At 41.5% G+C, this 27,769-nt stretch overlaps 3 protein-coding genes across 4 annotated transcripts in view; 1 reads left to right on the forward strand and 2 right to left on the reverse strand.

The window, feature by feature from the left end:
- The window catches only part of dock5 (dedicator of cytokinesis 5), a 42,235-nt gene extending 28,201 nt beyond the window's left edge, over positions 1-14,034 (forward strand). The window contains exons 30-51 of one of the 2 annotated variants that reach the window (XM_020631073.3): positions 114-214; positions 295-353; positions 610-764; positions 895-980; positions 1,353-1,509; positions 1,649-1,689; positions 1,771-1,861; positions 1,987-2,106; positions 2,426-2,515; positions 3,020-3,124; positions 3,401-3,542; positions 4,041-4,122; positions 4,234-4,318; positions 8,350-8,436; positions 8,556-8,732; positions 10,263-10,346; positions 10,433-10,570; positions 10,804-10,976; positions 11,179-11,323; positions 11,529-11,688; positions 11,919-12,037; positions 12,163-14,034. In XM_020631073.3, the coding sequence (XP_020486729.1) occupies positions 114-214; positions 295-353; positions 610-764; positions 895-980; positions 1,353-1,509; positions 1,649-1,689; positions 1,771-1,861; positions 1,987-2,106; positions 2,426-2,515; positions 3,020-3,124; positions 3,401-3,542; positions 4,041-4,122; positions 4,234-4,318; positions 8,350-8,436; positions 8,556-8,732; positions 10,263-10,346; positions 10,433-10,570; positions 10,804-10,976; positions 11,179-11,323; positions 11,529-11,688; positions 11,919-12,037; positions 12,163-12,264 (2,499 nt within the window). In that variant the 3' untranslated portion in view covers positions 12,265-14,034. The remainder of the gene's footprint in view (positions 1-113; positions 215-294; positions 354-609; positions 765-894; positions 981-1,352; positions 1,510-1,648; positions 1,690-1,770; positions 1,862-1,986; positions 2,107-2,425; positions 2,516-3,019; positions 3,125-3,400; positions 3,543-4,040; positions 4,123-4,233; positions 4,319-8,349; positions 8,437-8,555; positions 8,733-10,262; positions 10,347-10,432; positions 10,571-10,803; positions 10,977-11,178; positions 11,324-11,528; positions 11,689-11,918; positions 12,038-12,162) is intronic. The other variant, XM_020631074.3, reaches the window with a different exon arrangement.
- A 1,905-nt stretch (positions 14,035-15,939) lies between these two features.
- On the reverse strand, positions 15,940-21,218 carry tas2r202 (taste receptor, type 2, member 202). Its single transcript, XM_065963627.1, has one exon. The coding sequence runs from the start codon at positions 18,413-18,415 to the stop codon at positions 17,438-17,440; it is 978 nt and encodes a 325-aa protein (XP_065819699.1). The 5' UTR covers positions 18,416-21,218; the 3' UTR covers positions 15,940-17,437.
- Positions 21,219-21,346: 128 nt separating this feature from the next.
- Positions 21,347-27,769, reverse strand: part of vsig8b (V-set and immunoglobulin domain containing 8b) — a 7,184-nt gene continuing 761 nt past the window's right edge. The window contains exons 1-8 of the mRNA XM_020631105.3: positions 27,283-27,769; positions 26,867-26,946; positions 23,412-23,581; positions 23,019-23,220; positions 22,638-22,790; positions 22,413-22,535; positions 22,063-22,201; positions 21,347-21,973 (exon numbers count right to left, since the gene is read on the reverse strand). The exon at positions 27,283-27,769 is cut by the window's right edge and continues 761 nt beyond it. Of these exons, the coding sequence (XP_020486761.1) occupies positions 21,733-21,973; positions 22,063-22,201; positions 22,413-22,535; positions 22,638-22,790; positions 23,019-23,220; positions 23,412-23,581; positions 26,867-26,939 (1,101 nt within the window). The 5' untranslated portion in view covers positions 26,940-26,946; positions 27,283-27,769 and the 3' untranslated portion in view covers positions 21,347-21,732. The remainder of the gene's footprint in view (positions 21,974-22,062; positions 22,202-22,412; positions 22,536-22,637; positions 22,791-23,018; positions 23,221-23,411; positions 23,582-26,866; positions 26,947-27,282) is intronic.

Consider the following 27,769-nt stretch of genomic DNA (forward strand, 5'->3'; position numbering starts at 1 on the left):
CCCCCCCCCCGCCTCTGTAGAGGTCACATTTTTTATTCAACACAAAATCAAAAGCTAGAGTTATGAGAAGGTAATTATGGCATTAATATTTGAAAACCTTGCTCTCCTCACAGCTGTGGAATAACTACTTTCATTTGACGGTGGCGTTCCTCACCCACACAACACTGCAGCTGGAATCGTTCTCTCAAGAGAAACGAAATAAGATACTGAACAAGTGAGATCATTTCAAGTTCATCAGAAGACAATTTGAATAAAGAGAACTTAATTTAAAAGTTTGATTTGAAACGTCCACAGATATGGAGACATGAGGAAGACTATTGGATTCAAGATCAGAGACATGTGGTACAATCTGGGTGAGTATTTCTCTCTCTCTGATTGTCCTTCTATTATCGTAAACTTGTATTACTGGAATTGTTTATCCACTGCCTGTCACAAATGCAAGAAGAATAACAAGACAATATTTTTTTATTGTCCAGTTTCACAGTCTTTTGTTTTGTTTACCGCTTTATTAAATCTGTCTTCTGTTTGTTGAGAAATGGAGGTGCAGCTTATTGCCTTTTGAAATCATACTATGATATTTCTGTGTGATAATATTTTGTTGTCCCTCAGGCCCACACAAAATGAAGTTCATCCCGGCCATGGTCGGCCCCATTCTGGAGGTCACACTGGTGCCCGAGCCCGAGCTGAGGAAAGCCACCATCCCAATCTTTTTCGATATGATGCAGTGCGAGCATAACTTCAGCCCCGGTCGCACCTTTGAAACTGTAAGAAGACCTCAGAAGTTCAGCGCTTTGATGTTTTTTGTTTAATTTCCAGTCAATCTGCTCCCGGCTAAATATGACATTTGTGATACCAGTGGTGGTGTGTTTTTTAATTCACCTCTTATCTTTGCAGTTTGAGAACGAACTGATAACAAAATTGGATCAAGAGGTAGAAGGCGGTCGAGGGGATGAGCAGTACAAAGTCCTTCTGGAGAAAACGTAAGGCAGAGGGGCAGATCAAACAAAACATTTACTCTGAAAACCAGAAAAAAGAAAATCCTTCAATTCTGTGTGATATGGAGTCCACATGGGATTGCTGCTAAGATACAACAAAGGCCTTTGCAATTGTGTTTTTGAAAGAAGTCCTCAAGGAGGCAGAAGGACAAGATAGTCTGTGAGAATTGTAAGTAACTGCTAATCAATAGAAAGCCCTCTGGGAGTGAATGTACGATTCACGACAAAAATGACAATAACACTATTTTAATATGCTCATCACGAGGAAAGTGCAGGCCTAGGCAAAGTGGTAGAAGCCAGAAATAGCCATTTTCCGCTTCAGAAAAGTCTGTGAAGATTATTTGTTTGTATGTGCAGTTTGCTGGAGCACTGCAGACGCCACAGATACCTGTCTCAGTCAGGAGAGGAGCTGGCTCTGCTGCTGAGCAGTCTGCTGAAGAATCTCCTGGCGTACCGCACCATCACACATGATGAAAGTCCTGAGCATCGCATGAGCTGCACCGTCAACGTGCTGGTATGCCCTGAGCCTTTATTTACCCAATAGTTAACACTGTTTGTGCCTGTACATAAAGCAATACAATAAGGTCTGGGCTCTGCCAATTGCTTCAGAGAAAATGAGACAATGTGACATAAAGATTTTTTTGCTCTTGCAGAATTTCTATAAAGAGAAAAAAAGGGAGGACATTTACATCCGGTGAGTCATTTAGACACATGAAGCGTCTGTCCTTTGGACCAAAGAGATAACTGTGTCTAACTGATTTGTTCTTATAATCAGGTACTTGTACAAGCTGCGAGATTTGCATCTGGACTGTGAGAACTACACAGAGGCTGCCTACACCCTGCTGCTACATGCTGAATTACTGGAGGTCTCTGGCACATTTGGCCTGTTTTTCATCTCTAACAACATCAATTTTGTATGGTTTAGACCGTAGAACCTTTGCTTATATTACTCTGCTTCTACCTAAATGTCATGGTAATTTTGCTTCCCCAGTGGTCTGACAAACCCTGTGCACCTCATCTCATACCCAGAGATGGGGGGCATGTGTGGACCCAACAAGAGCTGAAAGAGAGGCTCTTCCAGGAGATCATTTGCTACTTGGACAAGGGCAAAGTGAGTATCGCCTGCCTTTGCATGTGAGCGTGTGTAAAGAGTTCTGATTGTGTCTTTTCTTTTTGAAATAAACCAAACAAATGTCTGAAATCTTCCATCTGAATTGGAATGGTGAAACTGGTGGGGAAGTCACTTAAGCTCATTCAGAAGCCACAGGTTTCTTTGTTGTGTCAGTATTCATATCTCCAGCAGCTACCGGTACACAACAACTGTTTTCCCTTGGAGCCCTGAGGTGGGCACAGAAGTGACAGCCAGATGGCTCCTGTGTATTTTATGTGTTTTGTTCTCTTTTAACTGAGTGACGCACATGTCTTCTCAGATGTGGGAGAAAGCCATTGAGCTGGGGAAACAGCTCGCCAAGATGCACGAGAGCCACATGTTTGACTTCATGGAGCTGAGCCAGCTGCTAGTAAGAGGACCCATGTATTTTAATTCAGCTGGACTAACAAAACACTATCACTCCTAAAACCCCCTTTAAAGGCAGCTCTATAAATAATATTGTTACTGCCTCATTAACACTATTGACATTAGTCTGAAGAGTAATGGTCTGCAAGAATTTGGTCCAGCTCTTAGGAGGCCGTGTGCAGTTGGTTGGAAAAACAACTTAAAGAGAAAGGAAGCGATAATTGTGTGTTAACCTGTTTACTGTTACTCCTTTCAACCCAGATAGTGTCTGCTGATGCAGTGGAGTTTTAATGTGTTATAAAGAATTCATAAAGTCTCTCAGCCTTAGTAGTTTAGAATGATTGTGCTCCAATAAACTTTTCTCACAATTTCATAAAAGAAAATGTCAACTTGTTCTTTTTCTGAAATATGAATGATTGAAGTTCATTCTGTGACTGCAAACACACTAAATACAACATGCAGTATATGTTCTGCGTCTTAATTGTCTTTTTTTTGTCCTCTGTCACAGAAAAAACAAGCCAAGTTTTATGAACATATCATGCATGCAATGAGGCCACAGCCGGAGTACTTTGCTGTAGGTTATTACGGCCTTGGATTCCCCTCGTTCCTCAGGGTAAGGAAGTGATTACCTATTTTAGTAGAGATGTAGTAAAAGCATGATGCACCGTGCTTATGCAAGGAGTTTGCTGTTTGAAACCTTTCTCGAGGCAGTGTGCAATAATGTCGATAAAGGTTATTGGCTTTTTGATGACACAAGACAATGTTGGAATGAAAACAGTGAAGTCACCAGCACAGACCTCATCAATAATTGAAAACAGGCGTCATCATATTTTTGGTTTTTTAGTGAGTTAAATTTGTTGTGTTTGCATTCTGAAAATATCTGCTGCAGAACAAGATGTTCATCTATCGAGGCAAAGAGTACGAGTGGCTTGAAGACTTCACCTTAAAGCTGCTCTCTCAGTTCCCGAATGCATCACGGATGACCAGCACAGCGCCCCCTGGAGACAACATCAGCAACTCCACTGGACAGTGTATCCTGAAGTTACAGGCCCCAGGGGAGCTATTTACATTGTAGCCATGTTAGCTGGATGGCTGTGGGGAGACATTTGTAGTTCTGAGTTTAAAAAAAAAAAACACCTTTTTAAAAAATTGTCTGTGTAAATATATTTTATTCCTCCAGGATGTGTAGTTAAAGACTTTGTGCTTCTTTAACTTTACATTCAGTATTTTATCTGTCAAGTGTTTATGTTCATGAGTGAATCTTGTAGTAAATGAGTAATCTGATGTACTCGCTGTGTAATGCTAATTTAGCTGCACTAAAATGCTAAATGTGGTAAACATAACTGCTGAACATCAGCATGTGTGCCATTTCATTAAATGCATCTAAGCAAGTTCATACAAACATTTAAGTGAAAGCCCTGAACATCCTCAAAGAGTGGACAGATAATAGAAAAAAAAAAACTGATCTCGAACAACTTCCTCTGCACCTTCCCCTTGTTCCTGGTCTTATCCTTAACTGAACCTCACAGACATCCAGAGCTTTACAGTCAAGCCTGTTCTGACTGTGCCGCAGCAGTTTAAAGACAAGGGGGTTCCAGAGCAGATATTAAAGTGTGTAACTGAACACTTAAAGGCTGATTTATTTTGTCGTGAATATCCCGAGATTTATGGTTCTTTGGTCAAACTGCTAACTCACTGCTGTCCTTCCCTGTGCTTCTGCAGCTATTACAGAACCAATGAAGTGGACCAGTTCCAGTATTCCCGGCCCTTCAGGAAAGGTGAAAAGGACCCAGACAATGAATTTGCAGTGAGCACTTTTTAAATTTACTTCAAAGCACTGAGCTAATATGCATTAGCACACACTCATACATTCTAAAAAGAAAAGCAATGACACAACCCTGTCCGTGCACATATTTCACTTAGAGGATGAACGAAAACTTTTCAACTGGAGAAGACTTGATTTATGATGGCTTGAGGAGAGATCAAAACAATTTATTGACAAGATGCATGCTTATGAAGGAGTTTTTGCCGATTAGAGCCCATCGAGACAACATCTTTCATCAAAAGGGGGAAGAGATGAACAAGATGAAAAGGAATATCTTCTGAGAGTAGACACAGTGCTGGTGATGAGGACCAGTGTTGTAGATGAATGTAGAGCAGAGCTTCAGATTCTTCTGAGCTGAATGTGATGAGGATTGAATGTGAATGCTTTGCCTAAAATTACAACCGGCAGCCACACAGAGCAGCTGTAAACACTGACAGCAACAAGATGTTTGGCTCAAAGGGTGGAGGCTAAAAACATGTTTAAAGTGTTCGACTGAAACATCCAGAATCAAATGATGTGTTTGAAGCAGAGAGTGAGAGATTGAACGTAAATAATGAGTGAGCATGAAGATGAAGCCCTCAGCATTGCACTTGGTTTTTGAAGCCAATTTGACATAGTGGCCGACTTCCAATTCTGTCATGTGATGCACACTGGCCCAAACAGACTTTTTCCCATCTGCTTACAGTAAGAATGAGACATTTGTAATTAGGCTTTTAGGAGAATCATTTCTGGCATTTGGAGCAGAGCTCTGCAGATTAAACATGAAACCTCCAGTTAAATGGCAGTCTTCATCCAGAGTTTTGTCTATGTAGGTTTAAGATGTTAAGTTTACCTCATTAAAGTCTTGAACACACATCCTTGGCCTTCTGAAGCACAATATGATTATGTTGAGCTAACAAGACAGAAAGGGGTCACAGAGGTGGTTTTACACAATGACTTTGGCTTTCACCGTGTTTAATATAAAAAGTGTTTCTGCCAAGGGAGGGAAGATCTCAAAATGGTTTCAAATATTTACTTGTCAAAACAAAAATCTTCGTGTTCTTATCTAAAAGAAAACATAAAGCTATTTGTGCTCATTTAAAGAACATCCTTTTCTCATCCAGCAATTCAAATTGTGAAATTGAACACACTGCATCGCTCCAAATAAGTTTGAGTTGGGGGTACAGGGAGAAGTCATTCCACGAGAAGACGTCATACTCTGTGCTGCACAAATTCATCTTTTATTAATGTTCGGGATTATTAATACTTAAGAGTATAAACAGCAAGTCATACCAGTTTTTAAACAGACAACAAAGCTCACACTGAATGTTCCCACAGTCATGTCCTATCATCAGTTAAAGGCACGGTTGGTCATTTTCTCCAGATAAACTTTTTAAGATTTTGGTTAAAATTGCCTTTATGTCCTGACAAACATTAATAACTCATGAGCTCTGAAATAGAAACGAAGAAACCCGTCATCCGTAGCAGTTGTAAGCCTGTAAAAACTTTAACCAATATCTGCCACAAGGTACCAATCTGATGAACCAATCACGCCTCCCTGACTCCCTGCTCGTTCTCCACCACATGCATGCACGTCAGCCCACACTCAAAGCTTCTGGATCATTGGCGCTTGTCCATGTAAGTGAGGGGGCGTGGCTTTTGAGGGAGCACAGAGGGGAGGGGGATTATGTAGATGGAGCACTGAGGGAATGCTACTTTCAAAACCATGCTAGTTTTTGTAAATGACCAACCCTGCCTTTAATAGTTCATCATAAACAGAGCAGTGATGTTGACGAGCTGACGTGCAGACATATTAGAACACCCAGCGCCTGTTGCAGCTGTTTGGACTGTATTATTCTGTTAGCAGGGAGCGCAGTCCACAATGTTCACACAGCTCGCTGGTAAACTGAGTTACCTTAGAACAGATGATCAATTGAAGTCTTTGTTTCTTATTCCGCTACCTTTTCTGTGCACAATGGCACGCTCCGTAGTTCAGCTTGACTGTATGAGCTCTCTCTCCCTCTCATGGTTCAGACCCAAGGTTTTTTTTAAGATGCATGTTTTTGACATAATGAGTGGGGGAAGCTGTCAAACAATGGTGCTGCCAGCCTGGTTTGGGCAGGGAGAAAACTGTGATTCACTGTTTAGTAAGTAGACCTTATGGAGTGCAGTTTTTATTAAATTCAAGACCACCAATGAGGAGCTGAGCTTGGTGGCATTTATGTTGTATTGGATTTGTGCAGTGGCTCCGTACTGTCAGCAGTTGTATCATCTTGTCATGCTGCTCATTTTGAAAGGATCAATCTGTCATTATTTGTGTATCGCCAATTCATAACAAGTGTTATCTCGAGGCGCTTTACAAAGGAGAAGGTAAAAGACCTTACTCGTTGTTAAGAAAAATGGGATATGGAGAGATGGGATGAATGCAGGAAGGATTTCTCCTTTGTGTTCCTCGCGTTCCTGTTGTCATAACTGATATGAACATCCATTGATGCATAAACGTAAAAGGTCCAGCTGTAGGTGAACTAAATTGACTGAATACAGCATCGTGTAATGAATGAGGTCGGCGATGGTTGGTAGGATGATCAGACGTCTTTGATTTATATAAATCAGATACCTATATGTAGGGTGATATGTTTCTTAGATCTGTCTTCTATCTTTAGAAATGGATAAGTTTATAGAGACTCACACACATTTATGGTGTTGATCTTTAAAATGCAGTTATTAGCAATTTTGGAAAAAGATCAATAATGAAGACAAGATGCTCACTCAACTGGAAAGTACATGAATGTGCATCACCGCTTGACATTCTGTGTTAATGCTGGTTGTAATCCATATATCACACTCTGCTGGTGAAAGAGAACTGCTAGTGTAATACAATGAAACTCGAATAAAATGCTATATGACTTGTGAATAAATCTTGTAATATCGGCACATATTGGAGATGGAATTAGCTAATGCTTATAGAATCAGAATCAGATTTATTGGCCAGGTATGCTTACACACACAAGGAATTTAACTTCAGTGAACTGTGCTCTCTTATGAACAGGTACAACATTAAATATCAACAATAAACATAATAAGAAAAGATTAATATTTACATGATAAATATGAATAGTCAAGTGATGTGCAAATTTCAGCCGATATTTGCACATCTCACTCTGACTGGCTGTAAGTCTTTGCAGGATGTATGATTAACACGTTACAGCTACTGTAGTAAACAGACAAAAGAAAGTGATTACACTGAAAGGTGTACTACATCTACATATCTGATTAAACAGAGTAAACACAAGTTTCAATGTTTTTATAAGTTAATGATTTTAACTGAGTCTTATTTAAGAGCACCACTACGTCCTGTACTCCTGCTGCATCCACCATTAAATCAACATTTTGTAATGATTTTCGATGAAGATTGGAGACCTACTCAGCGAGAATGAACAGCAGCTGTTTACAGAATCCTCCACATCACAACATGCTGCTGCATCGGGGGCTAAATTGTTCATCAAAAATCGGTCTAGTATACTCGTCAAAAAACGTCTCAAGTTAAAGTTCAGAAAGTCTGGAGTCAATTCAGGAGAAAAGGGAGAGTTAGGTTCATTAGTTTTACAGTTCTTGAAAAAAATAAAACCAGATAGATTTCACAATTTCTGTCACACAAAAAAAGATCAAACGGTCCTACATTTTTGTAAACATGTCAGAGTTGCATCAGTATGCCAAATTGAAATTCCCTACACTGTCTTGAAGTTACAACATCTTTAAAGTTGTGATATTGTTTTTTTTTCCACTCAGCATATTGAACACTCATCAGAGCCGTGTTGTTGGTAGTCAGGATATAGGAAACATTAGAGCTCTTGCAGAGGATACAGATTTCTGTGAGACTAAGATAATTTCTGTGAAATAAATGGGACTCGGCCTTCTAGTCTGTATCAAGTTCTTCCATTTTGAAGATAATCAGTGGTCTGGGCTGAACCTCCCCCAAGTCTTATGGAAGTGTAACTATTTAATAAGTTATTGATTTGTATTCTGCCTTACAGACCATGTGGATCGAGAGAACAACATACATCACAGCGTATCACTTTCCCGGGATTCTGAAATGGTTTGAAGTCAAATCTGTTTCTGTGGTAAGAAGCAACCTTGATGCACAAACTGTAATGTTGTTGTTGTTTTTTTTTAAAGCTTGTCTAGCGTCATGAGTTCCTCACATTCATGTTATTCTTCTTTGAATCCTCCTGGTGGACAGAAAGAGATCAGTCCTTTGGAGAACGCTGTCGAGACGATGGAGATGGCCAATGAAAAGCTGAGTAACCTTGTGCAGCAGCAAGCCAATGACAGCTCCCTGTCCATCAACCCACTGTCCATGATGCTTAGCGGCATCGTTGACCCTGCTGTCATGGGCGGCTTCTCCAACTACGAGAAGGTTTGATATTTTGTGTTGTTTTTTCTGAGCATGTTTCTGGACACTGATTCTAATCGACTCCGCTCTTTGGGGTCAAAATGAGTAACAAACTACTTCAGAGACAATATTTTACAGACATGCAGAGACATAAAGAATCAAATAGTTCCTTAAAAGACTTAGCTACACACAGATCTGGGGACATGGTACTTACTAAGTCTCATGCTAACCTCTTCAAACTACAATATGCAGATGTTAAGATGTGTTCAGCATGGAAATGTGCTAACATATGCTAAATGGCATTTCACATTTTCACCAAACGGCAACCTCCGGTCTTGAAAAATGAAGCCAATGCGGAAGTGCAGAATCCTGCAGTTCGTTAAGTGTCCGCTTGAGGCTGGCTCAAAAAACGGTACAAAAAACGAAATAGCTCTGATTAGTTATTATCAATCACTGGCACACAATGTAAGAGGGGTGAATTATTTATTTTTTTAAACGTCTCCGTTTTGATTTTGAAAACGATACGTGTTATCCATAGTTAGGCACGTAGCTGACATGATTGACAGGTGGGCACGATCCGCGATGTAACGGTTTGTCAAGAGGCTTGAAACCCGCCTCTGCTCTCAGAATGTTGTTAGGCTAGAGAGGATTTCCAGCATGGTGGCGGCTGCCGATGAGCCTGCTGCCGTAACAGATGGCTGACGTCACTCAGGCTTCGTCCATTAATATTTACAGTCTGTGATTTTCACACATGCATTGCCCTAGAACTCTCCAGACATCCTGCTGGAGGAGTGCAGGAATGCAAATACCCCCCTCCCCCCTCCCTGAAAGCCATAGTGACCTTAAATCCTACCCCATAATAAGTTTGATGTATATTGAAATATCAAATCAATAAATGAGTTCTCTCGCTTACTCTCTTACTGTGTTGCAAAAAGACATGCAATCAATAAATATGACCTGAAATACTGCAGTTTGGTCGTTACTCAGGGTCATGCTGTAAATTATCTCTCAGGTCATGAAGCAGTACTGGTAGTGGGGAAGAGAGGGGCTCCAAAAATGAAATCAGGCCCAGGGCACAAATTTGTCGAAAGTTGGCTCTGACCCAACAGGCCATCATTTCTATATAAAAAGCCATAATGTTTGTACAGATGTCATTAAGTGCTCAAATCTAGCCTTCAAATCCAATATGCAAGATCAGAAAAGCCGCACAGAAATATGTTAATGTCCTGTTAACAGACTGCACTGTATTGTTAGATTTATGCTCTTTCCCAACCAGGTTCAAGTTGTACTCAGTCGACTATAAAGCAAGTGATTTGGAGAAGAATAACACTGCCAAACTGAACTAGAAACAGATAAATAGTAATGATACAATGAATTTAGAAGTCCTTTTTAAGGTCCTGCTGTCCTTGAGCCTGTTAGAAGCTACAAAGTTGAATTCATAAGGGAGCCTCTGTGGCCTCTTTGTCATGCCGTGGACACCTGTTCATTGTTGCCCGCAGCTATATATTTTAAGCCTGTGTCTTTAAAAAGCCGCTCTGTTTTCTTCTTTTGAAGGCATTCTTTACAGACACCTACATCCAAGAGCACCCAGAGGACCATGAGCGCATAGAAGTCCTTAAACAGCTCATCGCCCTGCAGGTACATCCTTCCACCATCACTGTCATTGACTCTGGCCTTAAAGGAGAAAACGTTTTGTTACTCTTAAGTGTCCTCTTCCCCTCTAGATCCCTCTCTTGGCAGATGGGATTCGCATCCACGGGGAGAAGACGACGGAGCAGCTGAAGCCCTTACACAACCGTATGGTCACCTGTTTCCAAGACCTGCGGGAGAAAGTGGAGAAGCATTATGGCGTCATAACCTTGGTGCGTTGCCAACCCTAAACTCGATTTAATGTACGAGGGTGCCAACTTAAGCTATTGGCCCTCTTGCCTTCCTATCAAACACTTCTCATTCAACGCAGTATACATTTTATCAGCGCAGGACCATAAATCTTCCTTTAGTCAGTGCATTGCAACCCGGAGAGATTTTGCTTGTCATTGTGCTCCTCTCCTGCCAAGATTCCCCGATGATGCTTAATCCCATTTGTGTGTCCCAGCCCTGCTCTCTCACTGAGAAGAAGAAGAGTCGCGTGGGCTCCGTCGTGATGCCCTACATCCTGTCCTCCACCCTGCGTCGCATGTCCACCGTCTCAACCCTCTCAAATGCCTCCTCAGGCCTCTCCAGCGGCTCTGCGTCTTCAGACGGACCCTCCTGCATTTCCTCCCACGAGTCAGTCCCCGCTTCCTTCTTTCCCTGCTTCCTTCCTCTACCTTTTCCCTGGCTGGTTGTGTGTGACATTGTGTTACTGTAAAACAAAGCCGTGCTAGTCAAACACTGATGTTATCTTTGTTTGAACAGAAAAGTAACATTTGTGTTTGAGATTTTACATCTCTCTCAGTCCTTTTCTCTCTCCTTGGTTATTCACAAGCAGTTCCTTGTTGTCCTGTCCCAGTGATCGCAGGGCCTCCGTCCTGTCCCGTTCGGAGGAAGACAACAGGATTGCTCGAAAGAACAGGAAGGAATGGAGTGTGAGCAAATCCCAGGTCCTGCTGGAGAGGCAGTCAGATGTCGATGTGGTACGATCAGGTTTATTTTTTATATATATGATATGTTGTTTTTATTTCCACGTCCGAGATTCTTTGACCCAGGTGGTCTGTTTATAGGCCGTATCATCCTTTAAATGAAGTTCCCTTTATTCAGCTGTGAATCTGAAGTTGCTCCATTATTCTGGACTGTTCTACATGGAGGCTGATGTTTTCCATGTCCTGATTTTCATTCCAGACTCCCCCAGAGAAGCAGCAGAGGCCCAAGAGTTTACAACTAGGAGACCGGCGGCTCACCCTCTCCTTGTTCCAGGGTGTTTCCTCCCATCTCAGCCTGTCTAATCCTCTGAGCCCGCTACCTGCCTCTCCACACACACCACGCACACCACGCAGCTCCAGTACGTAGCAGAAATCTTCTTCTTTGATGAAAGCCGCCGCGCTGCATGTCATTGTTTAATATTTCTCTTTAAAATGTACCTTGCTCGCAGACAAAGGTGAATATCATGCCTGCTAGCTCTGTGAAAAGCACATTCAGTTTATTCACCTAATCAGATGACACACACACTCACACGCTTATTCACAGAGGCCTGCAGGCTGAAGAGCTCTGATTTTCTTTCCCCTGTGGTAGGTTATTCATCACTTCTCAGTGACAATGATGTCAATACCATTGACACCCCAGGGACCCCCCCACCCATGCCTCCGAAGAAGCACCCTCATGAGACTGACAGCCCAGGCTTCTCTTCAGAGGTAATATCTGCTCTAAGAAAATAAGCATCGGCTCACTAATGCATATTTAATGGCGCGTAAACGTTAAAATATTCTGTTTTTTATTTCATTTGAAGCCCCGCACTTTCTTCTCTGTTTCCCCACAGTTCACTCCTCCTTTACCGATGAAAATTGAGAGCAAGCCTCCGCCACCGCCTCCAAAAACCCGAAAGTCAATGTTCCCCTCATACGAGCACCCGCCCCACTAAGGCTGCACCCTTCATGCGGGCCTTAAGGTTGAACTCATTCTTGTGGCACTACTGTGAGTACGGATGCAGGGCCATCTGCGTGGGATGTGTGCAACATGTTCCATTTTTTAAAAAAGTCACTAATCATTTCAAGCAGTCCTGTGTTATCAATAATTTGTCTTGTATTGAAGCCGCAAGTAAGAGTGCATGTGATGTTTCTGTTGTTAGAGGGTACTACTGTGCAGAAATGATAGATGAGTCAGTACACACAAGGTCGCTGCAGCCTTGAATTTAGTGTGCCTTTATTCAGATATAATGAAACAGTGATTATGTGCGTCTTTTTTTTTTGTACTGACTTTATCACTCGCAGGGAAAAAGAATGACCAATGCTGCAATGTTATTTTTAGCTTTGATTTGACGGAGTGACACTGGATGACTTGTTTCCCATTAGCTGTTTACCGGCATTCCAAACCGACCTTTCCATACAGGAAAAAAAAAGCTGCATTAGATACGTGACAAACTTGATATAGAGCAGGGAATACAATGTACAGAATGTAACTGTTAGTTTTGTGTGTGTCTGATGATGGTGTTCAGTTGTACAATGATCAAACCAATTTTTAACTCAACAGATTTTAAGAGACACTGGATGGCATTGATGAATGTGTAGCACATAATGCATTTTTTATATAACTTTATAATGAGCTTAGTACTGTCAATGATGCTTCCAAACTCCATTGTATTGATAAAGGTCTGCAGTTAAGCACGTTATTTCTTAAAGGAACAGTTCAACATTTTGAGAAGTATGCCGTTCTGCAGAAGTTTACGTGAGATGGTTGAAACAGCTCTCATGTCTGCATGGTCAACAAACATGTAGCCCAGCTGTGTCAAAGGAAACAACGTCTGCCTCCCAGCACTGAGGTGCACTAATTAACCATTTTTATCTTTTGTCATTCAAATGGTCAAAATATGTGTAATAATTACAGCTTGTGGGGGTTTGTGCAGTTGTCAGGCAACCACTAAAGATAACAAATGAATGCTCATGACCAAAAAGGCCACAACTAGTCTTTTTTTTAAGGTGATTTAAAATTAAAAATGTGTTGTAATGTGTTTATAATGAGCTTTAGACATAATGGCCGTTTAATTTGGTTGCCTTGCTAGCTGTTTCCCCCTGTTGTCTTATACAAAGATAAGCCAACAGGTTTCTAGCTGCAGCTTCATTATCCACAGACATGAGAGATGTGTTTATCTCCCCTTCAACTATAACCATGAAATTAAGGAAACCTAAAGTTTCAGACTGTTCCTTTAAAGAAGCCTGAGCGCTGTACGGTACAAGCATGAATGCTTTTGAAGTTGACTTAAATTCTTATATTTCAGGTGTTGGTAGATCTAGGTCTCTTTTTTTTTTACCAGTTAATCAATGGAATTTAAATTATTTTCATTCAATGAATATTTCCACTGTTTTGCACACCAGTTGTGTACAGAGATTGTTTACTTTTATGCAGAAAAATCTAATTTCCACTTGCTTACCTTTTTTTATTAGAAAAAGCAATACAGTATAAGTGCCTTCAGAGTGCTGAATCTATATATGTAAGCTGTTTGAATAGGATCAAAATGAGATGCTGATTAAGGCGTCTGTGTAAATTGTTTTAAAGGGATTCATTTTTTATAGTAAACTTTTCCTAACAAGCATCAAAGAAATCTTCTACAAACATTGCCTCAAGAGATATATAATGATCTTTTTTTATGAACAAGCTGTTGTTGACTGAACACAAATAAAAACTTTATGAAAGAGCCGACTCTCATTTTGTGGTGACATTGATTCCTTTAGAAAGGCATCTTCATCTCTTAACTATGATCCTGTCAGCGTAGTGAATACAGATTATTCTCCGTGCCCTCACTGGAGAGAACTCGCTGACATTTGGATGCTGCTGATAGCCAGAAAAATTACCCACCCAAGCTCAAAACATCCCACAAACTGGCATTGAGCTGGTGATTTATGCATTTCAAACACAATTGGAGAAGGTGTATAGGAAGAAGATGCCTCTGATGCTCCAGCTAATCTCTGGGTGGGGGTCCGTCTGCAGGGAGGAGTTTATGAGTTGTTTATGGGAGTTGCGTGATGATGGGTGCTAGTCTTGCTAATCTGGATTGTTAATGGCCTGTTCCTTCCTGTCAGATAGTGAAGCAGGGGATATCACTCTGCCTGCAAAGTCTCCGGAGCAATAACTATTTGAAGCATGTTCAGCCATGCAAAGGGGACAACGATGCAGCAGCCTGGTTCAGCAGATTCTCTGGGAGGAACATCTCCATGGAACCACTCTCTATACAGCAGACATGTTTACAGCCTCATGATGTATAGAACATGAGGACATCAATCACAACAGTCTGGTTTTCCCTCAGCTGGCATCGACTCCGCTGACAATAGGCCGATGACACATCTGTGTCTGAATCTGACTTCTTACAAAGTCTGAGGCTGTAACACACACAGGCAGAATTTCCATCACCTTGAGACAACCAGCAATAGGAGCAGATGGGAGGATTTTCGACCTCAAACATACACAGATGGTAGCTTACATATCATTTTAAAGTTCTTGAACTTGTATAGTTCCTTAAGTCAAGTTCTTCTGTGCAGTTTTGGTGTATTTTTTTCATGAGTTTTTAACACTATAGTGATAAGAAATTAAGAACCAAATAAACATCTTACTTCACAATAATTAGCAACTGTCATACAGACAGTAAGTGGTTCCAAACATGCATTGGTGGAGATCTGGCTAAAAAGCGGTGTCTAGTTGTTTACGTGTCTCAGCATTGAAGTCGGACCACCAAAGAGATTTCTACAGACGGCTGATTTGAATAACTGTTAACGGCTAAAAGATGTAACATTTTATGATTTTTGGTTGTTGTCTTTTTTAAAGTAAAATGCCAGGACACTGACTGCCTAGCTGTTAGGTTACGCCCCATTTACAGACATTGATGATTTAGGAGTCTGTTGGGGCCCCAGGCAAGAAATAATTAGGGGCCCTACAACCTGCATTTATCACATCATGTCTGCCAGTGTCCCCACGCTTACTCCTCTTCCTCTTTTTTTCCTGTTTTTGTTTTCTCTCCTGTAGACTGATAATTCCTCTTCATTTGCCTTTGCTGACTTTCATTAACAACCTTTGGTTTTCACTGCAACAATGCACGCCATGCTTAGCAGGGCAACGAGGGTGAGTGCTGTCAAATGGGGCCCCCTTAGGGAGGTATCCCTAATGTCATTGCCAAATTTGCACATCTTGGGTCACTGTTGTGGTTTAAAGTTTGTGAGCCCTCAGGGGCCCCCTAATGGTCTGGGACCTCAAGCAGTTGCAGGCCTTGCCTGTTCACAAGCAGCGCCTCTGTTTATAGATTCTGTAGTCCTCAAAGTGACCAGCCTGCGTTCAGATGGAAATTAGCATCTCGCTATATCTTGTGTAACCATATTTTCATATTTCTTTGTATTTCAGTGTCATTGCAAACTGTCCCCTGATAAATAAAGTCAATTAAAAAATAAGTTAGACCTATGGCACTTTTCCCGCATGTTATTCCCCTCTTTCTTCTGATTTCCTGCTCCATCCACTGTCCTATTAAATAAAGGCAAAAGCCCAAAAATAAATCTTTAAAAAAAATTGAGAAATGACAAAAGTAAAGAAAATTTCACAAGTTTGTGTACGGTACAATTATTTATTATGTGACTTCTTCTCTCTTTTTTTACCACATTAGGAATTTCATGACCCCTAAGATGTGTCTAGTGACTCTCCAGAGGGGTCAGAGCCCCATGTTTGTAGCCAGTGGACTAACCTACCCAACTGTTTACACAGTAGTGACAGTTAATTAGCTCCACCTCAACGAGCTACAGCGATGAAACGTGGCTCTATCATGAACACAATAGTGTAGATTAAAATGTTATATAAACCAAAAAGTAAATTGTGATAATGTGTAACTTATAGGGGAGCAATATTCCTTCAACATTTTGGTTAGTTGATTGCAGGACCTTGCAGTTCACATTTTTCACAAGTTTAGGACATCCATGCTGTCATTTCCTAAAAGGATAAAGATCAAGGATATAATTCCATAGGGTGAGGATTTGTAACGTCACTGGCCACTATTTTATAATATTCAGCTGTCATGTCACGACCTGATCCCTCAATCGAAGTGCGAAGTGTACAGTCACGATGGAAACTGAGGCCTCTGTACGACTTAATTCCCCTGCATCAAAGGAAGTGCTGCCCTTCCCTACTTTGTCCATTTAACAGCCGGAGGGAGCAGGGCAGTGTGTGGAGAGGGATTAGCCGCTCTATTGTATCTCTACTTTGAACCTCACTAGGTGGTGCCAGAGGGTGTGAACTGATGGAGCATTGCAAAGAGGTCTGCTGCACTTCTGTAAACCTCTATTTACTCAGGGAAGGTTTGCTCGGCCTGAGTGCACTCTGTCAGGAACGCCCAGCTTCACCCACAGCCACACGCACAAAGCTGCAGCTACACACAATAACACCTGGGAGATGTCGAGCACAGCCCTGCACGCCTCTGTTGAGGACACTTCCACACGAGCAAAATTGAGATTATAAACGCCTTTCCCCTTCAAGTATATGTTCTTTCTCCTCAAACTAGTGCAGGAGTTTTGACTGGCATCCTTCCAGTTTTTCGGCTGCTTTTGTCCCTCTGTGCAGCTTAAAATCTCTGCAACCTGCCCGAGAAAAATCTCATAAAACCTCTGTGATGCAAACCAAAAAGAGGGATTCAGGTTGTGAGTACTTTCTTGTTTTATTAATATGCTCTGTACTCTCACGACAGTCACATGTATTTTTTAGCATTTTTAGATGGGTGCAGAGTTGCATCATGTCCAGGCAGCCATGCTTGGGGATCTATTTTACAGGCTTGACTATTATTTGTTCTACTGAAATATTAATAATTGTTGGATCAGTGAGTGATTTGGATGGAAAGCAGGTTACCTGACCGTTGTTATCTGTGCATCACTTAAACAGCTCCTGAAGCCCTTTTTTAAATCTACTGCATTGATGTAAGAAGTTTTATGGTGATACAGCAGGACAGCGGTCATTACAGAAATTGCTCACACAAAAGATAAAAGAATACGTTTCTGCAGAGTTTTTAATAAGTCCAGACAATGACAAATTGATTTCAGCTCAAAGAACTCCAGCGTGAAGCGGATTGCCTCTCAGTTTTTAATCTTTGCAGTTGTGCTGGCTTTGGCCTTCCGTTCAGGCACCTTCAGACACGACAAACACGGATATTCATCCATGCTGACGTTGAATTCATGTATGAGGGTTTTCCAAAAAGGCTTCTTGCCGTAGATCAGCACCATGGCAGTGGTGGTAGTGTAGATGGACGTGAAGAAGAACGTGAGTATGAGGATGTTATCGTGGTTCACAGAGATCTGGTAGTTGACGTAGAGGTCAATTATGAGGAAGAGGATGAAGACAGCCACCAGGGACAAAGCCATGCGGATCACCCTCATCTGAGCGCCCAGCTTGGGCGCGTGGGCTCCGTTGGTGCTGGCTTTCATGTGGCGCAGGTGGATGCCCAAGTGGACGGAGATGGAGATGCAGCTCTTGATCATGAGTAGCCCTGGTAGAACATCGGCAAAGAGCAGGTAGAGGACCTCGTAGACCTTACCGGGTAAGGTGTCGGGCATTAACACCCCACAGTCCTGGTTGACTGTGGTCTGGTTGTCAGGGTGAAACACCACCATCATGGGCAGACATGTACCAAGGCCACAAAGAGGGATGAGAAACACAACCAAGGCTACATGTTTGAGGATAACCCCCTGGATGTTTGTGTAGCAGTGGTTGGGTGTGTTCACCAGCTTGGTGCTGTAGTAAAAGGTGAGGAAGCTACTGTCCCACATAATGGTGTACTTGAGGCTGTAGACTAGCAGCAGCATCATGGTGTAGGGCATCTGCATGATGTGGCAGCTACTGTCCACCTCAGCCATGGTCATCCAGAAGTAGCAGATCAGCTGGTGAGCCATGTTGGCGATTGAAAGCGCCAGGATGATGGTTTCACTCGGAGTCCACTTCTTGTTCTGCTTGTAGTTCCACAGACTCATCAGCAGGATGTAGACGTTGAAGAAGATGGTGGTGATGGACAGCAGACCTGTCAGCGCCCAGAGGGCAACCTTAATTCCACCATACATGATTTAAACTAAACCCGAAAGACATATGCAGTGGTAAACTTTCTGGGAATAAGTTAAAATGTCTGTCTTTGAAGTCAGTGTGTGGGTTCTGGAGTGTTTTGTTTTTGCTGCGTTCAAAGAGATGACAAAAAGGCAAAAGAATTATTCAAACACGCTCCCAAACAGATGATTCTTTTTTTCTGACTCAGAATGGATTTAGTCACTCTTTGTCAGCAGGTCCTGGGGGCAGGAAAGATTCACATAATTAGCTTCTTTTTTTTAGGTACATCAAAACAGGTCAATATGTGCTCGTTTCAAATCTTGTAACATTGTTAGATAAATGTGAAATCCACGACTGAGGTTGGCTTGTGCAAAAAAGGAAAGCTGGGATAAGAAGGTTAGAGCAAATACAGGAAGACACATTCTCCATTTTTACCTCAAAGGAAGCTCCCATGGGTTGGAAGAGGCTTTTTATCTTTGCCTCGTCAAAAAAAAACGTGTTGCCTCGGATCTTTCACGTCGTCAAAATGTGTCTGGCTCGACACCTTTGGCTGCAGTTGTTCAAATCCTTTGTTTTGTTTTGTTCTGTTTATCCGGGCATTAATCCTCGCCTCAAGTTGTCTGTGTGATCGCACACCAAGGTGAAGTCCTGAGATTAGTTCCTGGACTGGGATTTATATAGCAGCGTTATAGGTTTGATTTGCATCAGTAATGACCACAGGTTGTGGTGATTGTGTATTTGCATGGACTCAGACAGGATATGTGCTCATTATGTGATGATATAATTGGACTTTACTGTATGGCAGTCGGTGCAGCGTGGCAGCTCGGACCACTCTCGACCAAACTCTGCATGCAAATGGTTATTCCTGCTGCCCGGCCACATATTTACAAACCTCAGACCACACACACACACACTTACATAAAGACACACACCTATTTACTGATAAGAAGAGCAAATCACCTCTGAATCACCTTCAGGAGCTTTGTTAAGGCAGCAGCTTATCACTATATTCGGGATGTGGAGGACACTAACTTTGTACACAGGCTTTTACAACCAGATGATGACTTGAATTATTTTTTTCATATGTTTCTATTATGATTTTTTTAACCATCATAATTATCCAATTATACAGAGAACTGAATCCTTATTAAATTAGCTGTTATTGTGGCTCGCCCATGTTTTCTTCATGAATAGCACTTAAACTAAGTTACTTTTTTATTACTGTGATAAATAATCAATTTTATACCAAACACTCCAAAACAATCAAGGGGTGAATTTCTAGGACAGAACTGCCTTTTTTGCACAATGGCACAAAAGAACCCCAGATTTTTTTTTGTTACACGCTGAAGCTTTTTGAACTCAATGTGAAAGAACTCCGCAGTGCATTCTTAAAAATAATTACCAACCCTGTTAGAAGCTCTGCGCTCTAAGAAACTTATTATTAAAAGAAGAGATTATGTGGTTTCCTAGAGAAGTTGCCAAAAAATAATTTGTTATTAATTAATGTTCCTATTCCCCATGTTCATGCTTGGATCAAAGGACAGACTCGTGTACTTACATGGAAAGGCTTTCTTACATCAAGAATGTGTCCCTGTGATGGATGTGCAACAGCAAGATAAATATACATACACAGCAGTTGACAGATTTCATTTTGTTTTATGAGGAAGACAAGAAATATAAACACTGCAGAGGCAAATTGTAAACATGTTTCTGTGTGCTGCTTGTTCATTTAATAAGAAAAGTTCATCTAAGTATTGATACCCTCAAATAGAAATACTATTTTTATGTTTTCCCCCTCTTCATTTTGAATAAAAAGATTTTTTTCTTTTTTTACAAAGGTCAAGCAGTGTAGCAGATGAGTGAAGAGCAGCGCTGGCCCTTTAAGTGGCCCTAGGCAGAATATATGACCAAGGGCCTTCAAATTGTCACCACGTCCTGCAGCTCTTTCAACTCAACGAACACCTTTTGAGGATGGACTGAGGCCACAGCGGGCAAGAGGTGGGGCTGTGGGCAAAGTTGTGACTGTGCCACTTAGCGTCTCAGCTACTGGCTGACTAATAACTAGTTTACTAGTTGGCTGCTTTTTCAAAAACGGAAGGAAAGCACAACACAAAAAGGCAATTTCCAAACACTTTGTTCTGCAAGTGAAACATTTTCCAGGAGGCAAATACACACAGAGGATCTGAAGCAAAACAACTTTACTGTCTCCCAATTTTCTGACTCATGAGCAGCGCAAAGCTTCAATTTGTGTTTACCCAGTTACAGCCGAGAAGACAGCCAGCAGGCTGTGGAAACAGACACATTGTTTGAACATGTTTATGCCCAAAGATCAGAATTTTAACGTATAGTTTTGCAGCATTTTCATTTTTGATGCATTCATTTACATTTCTAAAAATACTCCAGACTGTATATATATATATATATATATATATATATTTTTTGACTGTGTTATGTCATTGGTCAATTGATCTAATCTTGCTTATCAAAGACAACTCATGGTAAAAGAAAACTCATTGTCTTTACTCAATTTGAGGAAAATAACGTGTTATATTTTGGGACTTTGTTTCAGATGTTATTCTATATACTTTTTTTTTGTAAAGCCTGCATATCATCCCACTAAAAAAGACGGAGCAAGGCAAGAAATTCTGAATGTGCCCTAAAGGGGATTGAGACTCTACTCTTCTCTTGTCAGTTGAAAACGATTTTTTATTGGGGTCGCCCCTGCTTGGCCATGTACTATTATCACTGCAGCTCATGTTCAGTTCAGACCCGGGCCTTTGCTGCATGTCTTCCCCATCTCTCTCTCTCTCTCTCCCTGCCTGTCCTGTCCTGTTTGTATCCAACAAAGAAAGAAATCCAAACAAGTCTACTTGCTCGGTCCTGCTGCACTTACAACCCGACCCTGGATGAGTGTGAAAAAAGAAAAAAAAGAAAGAAATCCTCCCAAAAAATCTTAAAAAAGAGGAACCATTTTTATTGTACACACTTATAAAAACCATGAATTCAATGAGCTACATGTACACCACAGAGGATAAAAGGCAAGAACAAAAAATGATTTTATATACATACATTTTACAAACACTTTGGGCATAATCTGAGTCGTGTATTATGTGGTCTTTCTCTAGTTTACACTAGTAATGATGTGCCACAGTGCATTATGAAAGTCAGACAGTGCTTTGTCCAACGGCTGAGGTCAGATTAAATAAAAGTCCCCCGTAGTGGAAGACCTGCACTTCTTTACTTACATTTATTGTATTGCACATTCTGTCATATAAGCAATAAACAGGGTATTCCTAAAATACTTTTCTTAACAATAAAAAATAAATTGGTTTTGATGTCACACTGGGTAACCATATCGAGGGTCGTATTTGAGGTCGGCAGGTTTCCCTCCTGCAGTAACAGGATATGCTGGGTTGTTGTTACCACCCGCGTAGACGGCGCTGCGGCCTGACTGCCTGCTGGGCAGGTGGCTCTTCACAGAGCTGTAGATCACCCCAGGGTGGGTGCGGTACCCTAACACTGAGCGCATACTGGAGTTTCTGCTGGTGGGTCTGCTGTCTGGGGCCGGGGCGTCCTCCCTGAGGAGACAAGTCACACAGGTCTCAACAACACCATCCTTAGATTTGAGATTTTTGAAGGATAAATCGTTTATACTCTGATGTGATACCTGATTTCATTTGCAACCTCTTTCTGGTAGCGCCGTTTATGGCAGCAGCAGATCAGGAGCCAGATAAGAAGCAAGAGGAGGAGCAGCAGCAGCAATGCTCCTATAACAGCCCCAGCGATGACACCCGCCTTGTTGGTGGCTGAAAGAGACGACATGAGATCAAAGAAATGCAACTCTACTCTCAACAGACACAATTTCACAGCTTTAACAAGAGGCTTACGCTACATGTGACATTGCATCTCAGACTGCAGAATATAGCCTACTGTAACCGTGCGTTACAAAAATTCCCTTTCGGGGGAATGCATTTTGACGACTAAAGTGTAAATATGCGGATAACAAAAGAGACTTACGGTTGTATGCACGCAGAGCGTATTTACATTGCGCTTTGCCGACAGCGTTTTGCGCCTCACACACGTAACTTCCAATGTTGCTGTCTGAGTGGTTCCTCATCAAAAGCTCCCCAGTCTGCGGGTCTTAATGAAAGAAGACAACATTAAACACAAGCACACCATACTAATTTAGCAGCATGATTGCATTACATAAAAGCCCTTTTCACTGTCAAGTCTTCTCCTCACCTTGGGTGGCTGTGACCGGAATAGCACCTCCGCTCTCTCTCCTCCACGTGTAGCTCAGAGGCGTGGACCCCGCAGAGGATTTACAGCGGAGGGAGACGGTGCCGCCCCTCTCCTCGCCACCATCAACCCAACACTTTGGCACTGACGGGCGAACTGGTGAAAGGGAATGAATAAACACATGGCACAAAAGCTGCTTTTAGAGGAACGTTTCAATGCTTTGGCATCAAGGTATGAAACAGAAAGAAGATTATGCTGAGAGAGGTGTGATTACAGTCTCAAAGAACCTCAACATGCCATGCGAGCGAGAACAACGTTTAAAAGAACAATGAGGCGTCTGAGAAAGCAAACAAGTAAAACCAGTCAAAAGGAATTCCTCCTCACCCATCACCACCACGGTGACTTTTCTCACATCCACTCCCGGTGCCTTCTTCACTTTGCACTGATAGGTGGCTGTATCTTTGATCTTCAGAGCAGAGATGGAGATGGAGGCATCGCCCAGCAGGGGTTTCCCTGTGAATTTCATCCTGCTGGAGATACTTGGATCACCGTATTGGTGCATCAGGCCTCCTGTGAAGGATAAGATCTGAGATGCAAACATTTTGGTGAGTGGGGAACCATGTTAAAAGCAGGGTTTTTTTAAAAGCAGGTTTTTTCACATACAGAACCTGAAGGTAGCCACCTCCCCCTCCCCCCCTCTCGAAGCTAAATTCTCTCATCAGACCTCACAGACAGGTTTCACAACAACTCCCCTTTCTGTCTTATACAAACACCCACCAGCTGGTCTTTCTGCGTCATATCCGGGCTGACGTTGGACCACTCGATGTCCAGCTCTCCTGTGTCTTGGGGGCCGGGGGTGTATGTGCAACCCAAGTTGACAGACTCCCCCTGAGCCTTTTGGATGGTCTGTGGCCCTGATGAGGTCACCTGCATTGCCTTTGAAACATCTGAAGGGACACAACATTTCAAATCAGTTTTTTTATGGTTCCCCCTCCAATGCATCCATATTTTTTGATTTTCCAAGCCCACAGCTTGCATGTGCTCGTAAACATCTCAGAAAGGAGAAAAAGGGGGGCTGATCTGAGACTAATTGGCCTCTTAAGTCAAACCGACGAGCATTTGGTTGCTGGAATAAAAGTATAAATGTTCGGCCTATTTTTGCAAAAATGGAGTAACGTTTTAATTTAAACCTCCCGAGGCTCATTAGCTGTCACAATGATGTTCGAAAATGATGATGAAAAATGAATGCATGAGCAAACATGAAAAATGTACTTGACAAGTGGCAGTTAGAAGCTGTCTCTGAGTTGTAACACACCCCGCTGACTCATTGTTTATTGCCATAGATTTTAATTAACGCTGATGGCTTCATGTTTAAAGAACGAACTCAATGCTTATTATGATCACATTGCAATGCATTTCTACAAATACAATGTATTTATCTTGCTAATGTTGTTGTTCCCAGACATCCCCAGAGAAATATCTCTTTTCAACATCTTCCCATTGAGATGTTTATCTGTCTCCAAATGTCTTCATAGACCATGTAGATAAGTGAACACAGACTCTCTTTTCACTCATTATATCTTCTATAGCACTTCAATGCTACTGCAACAAAACAAAGAATGTCAGCGGTATTCACGAGAGCATTTGAACCGCAGACATGATGAATGCAGTCTGACAAAAAGCTCAAATTAGTCAGTCAAATGTTTACACTGTGAAAGCCCCCTTGGGCGAGAAACAGTGTGATCCAAGGAGGACGTGTTTTCCATGTGGAGGGGCAGCTAAGCTAATGTGCCAGTGAGGAAGTAAGCTTTGCATGAAGAGCTGCAAATATTCAAATCCGGTCAACTTCATCCTTGGTCCACACTACATGTTCCAATAATAGGTTACTTTCAGTTTGAAAATAGGGATTAGAACTGAAACTTGAAGACTCAATCAGGACTTCAACATCAGGCGGTAAACCACGGCTCTCATGAGGTGCTGACACATTATGGTTAAAAGGGCTGGAGGGTTTTTTTCATTTATATTTCATTTCATTTATTTTATTCATAAAGTATGTTTCAAAAACCGCTGCAGCTGACCAAAGTGCTATAGAAGACCAAAATGTTCACACAGGAGCAAATAAATCTCAAAGTGTATCAATATGGGAAATACACAAAAAAAAAACAAAAAAAAAACACATAGACGCTGCACTCAAAGAGGACGACTATCATTTGTGTGTGAGGCAGATTTTGAGCCCACCCAGTCTCACATGAGTCAGTGCAATAGTCATGAAATAATAATTTATTGATTCTTGTACACAGACACAAGTTCTCTCTTTTTCCCCCGGAGTCAGTCAGCATGAATTTCAGACTGATGTATTTTAAATGTTGTTACTGGATTTCCAGCCTGAAACACCACAAACTCTTTTCCTGTCAGTCAGAACCACCGCAAAACTTTTTTGCCAGGCAGTTCGTCTTCGTCTTTCACCAAGGTGACAGCTGTTTCCAGGAGTGAACATTGCAGTATTATTTAAGACCCCATCCATGATCTTCTCCTAAACATAACTGTACTTTTTGTAATTGAGCCCGAGAACTACTCTGTTAGGTTTAAAGAAAATGATCAGTTAAGTTATCTTTACTAGCAGGATTAAAGTCAGGTTATGAAAGAGATATCTCTCTGTTACGTTTAGAGCATGGATCTTTGAATTTGGTCTCTCATAATTGCACCACTCCCTAGAAAGTCCTGTTTTGTTTGACCCATCTCTGCACCTTCCACACGAGCAGACTGTGACTATTAACAAAAGAATGGAGATGCACATACTGGCAGACGTAATGAAGAAGTTTCATTACGTTCACAGAGATCACACTGGCTGCATGCAGTACAGTCTTTGGCCACCAAAGCAGCGTATAAACAACACCACTCTCTTCCGCTCGCTATGGAATATTATCCTGAATATTTCCATACAAGGGGGCTGGCAGGAAAAAAAGTTAACGTAAAGTCGGAGTGAAGATTCATCTGTTTGTGTTCACGCCTGCAGCTCACCCCAAAAACTTCAGGGAGTTTTCACAAGTTTTAGGCAAGTGTGAAAGCACCAACGCAGAAGTGTCATTGGTAAAGAGAGAGAGCCTTCATTCAGATTACCTGAACCCAGATGACTTTCTGTGAAACATCACATGTGCCACCATTAAGTGATGGACATGTTCTGACATGTAAAGCTTGACATATTGGCAAGTCCTAGCCAAACACATTGGTTCCAAATTGATGCTGTCTAGAATTGTAAAATGAAAATATCTATCCATTTTTATTTCAAGATTATTTCACAAACTGCAGTTATGGTTACATGTGATGCGTCTTTTTTAGCAGTATTTTTGTTTTATGCCTTTATTCTAAAGAGGATGAAATGCGGGAAAGGAGCCACTGGTCAGATTCAAACCCAGGCTGCCCACTCGATGGACTATAGCCTCCGTACATAGGGGCGCACACTAACCACTAGGCTACCAGCGCCCCTTAGCATGTGAAGGTCATGAAGGTGGCTGATTTCTTTCAGTGTTCAGGACTTCAAAAGTGCAGTAAGGGAAGGCCATGAACCTCATGTCAGACGGACTAAGAGCTTTGAAAGCGAACTTAAAGTCGTAACAAGGTTTCTATATAGGTGAACCTGCGGAAGGATTGTTGCCATTTGAGCTGGCTGAGGCCACTGGCCTTCCTCCAGCTCGGTTCTGTGACAGCATGTGTTTTTTTCAAAATGATAAGAGTTTTCATATGTTATTTTACTTTAACTGTGCTGCATTCAATTTAGTTTGTATTCTGTTTTCATCATGTTTGTGTATCAAAATGGACAGCTTGGATAATCAGGTATTTTTCTAATGAAGTCTCTCAAGATGTTCTTTAAAAAAAACATACACAGAAGTTAGTCCCCAAACTGAAGCAGATACGGACAGAGCTATGAATGCTATGTAGGGTACCTGTCAGACACCCACATTATAATCGCATGGTTCATTGACTGTCTGCTATGCTATTCACCCACTGAATTGTTGTTGAAACTTCAGCAAAGCCAGATCGGCCAGTGTGAATCACTGATCAGACTTTACAACACAGAAACCACCTGCTGTTCCTCATCACACACCCTCCATTCTCTTTGATCACAACATTTAATCCTTCTTGTAAACAGGACAGCCCAAGAGGGGGCGTTTAAAGACATGTCAAATATTGTTTTTTTCTTTGGCTGCACTTTGAAAAAAAAGAGCACTCACCTGTTTCCATCTGGATTGTTAGAAGCAGCAACACAGCCATCTTTAGCCTCCTCTTTGTGAATTCAGGCTTCATTATAACCCTGAGAGCAACATGAAGGCAACACATTAGACTGTAATTCAGTGTCTGCTATCTTTGAATGCTAGTTTTTTTTATCTCTAATACAATTTCATGAAGGTAAAATGCTGTCATAGTACGGTTGGCGTCCACTTCTCTGCCACATTTGTTTATTTATAATCTAACATGTACCTTGGAAATGGAGGATTTGCTGCTCTTGTTTTCCCCCTTTTTTGAAGTGAGGTCTACAATGAATGTATATATCACTTTAAAAATAACAAGATGAGGCTAAATGTTTTAGTCTAAAGTACACCCTTCCAGGAAAAATCAAGAAGAGAAACATAAAGCTGCTTTAACGTACCTTAAAGTGAGGTAATAATCCAAAGTAAGCGTAGATCCTGTGAGGCCTGGCTGTGTGGCAGTACTGGTGAAGCTTGCTTATTTAGTTCTCAGGTGAAACTCAGGAGCAGTCAGCATGGCCACACCCTCTCTGTTCATAGTGCAACAGGTGGCCACTCCTAAAGCTGGGAACTTTCACGCCTCTTTCAAATTCAGCCTCTTGTTTTTGAAACTCAGCATTTTATGTAAAACAGAAAAAAAAAAAAAAAAAGTGTAAATGTGTTAAAGGTATAGTGAAATAATATAACTCAGAATCCAGATGAAGAGTTTTGTGTTGCTCTGTCAGCTGTTTTTATTTTATTTTTTACAGGTCAGAGGCTGAAGACAACGATTGATTAGCTGTCAGTGTCGAGCAGTTCAACAACTATGCTGCTGAGCTGCTTTTTTACAACGGCCAACATACCTATCATCTTGCGTCACAACAATCCATATCATATCTCTGTGTGTGG

This window comes from Labrus bergylta, chromosome 2, assembly GCF_963930695.1.
Source record: "Labrus bergylta chromosome 2, fLabBer1.1, whole genome shotgun sequence".
NCBI lineage: Eukaryota > Metazoa > Chordata > Actinopteri > Labriformes > Labridae > Labrus > Labrus bergylta.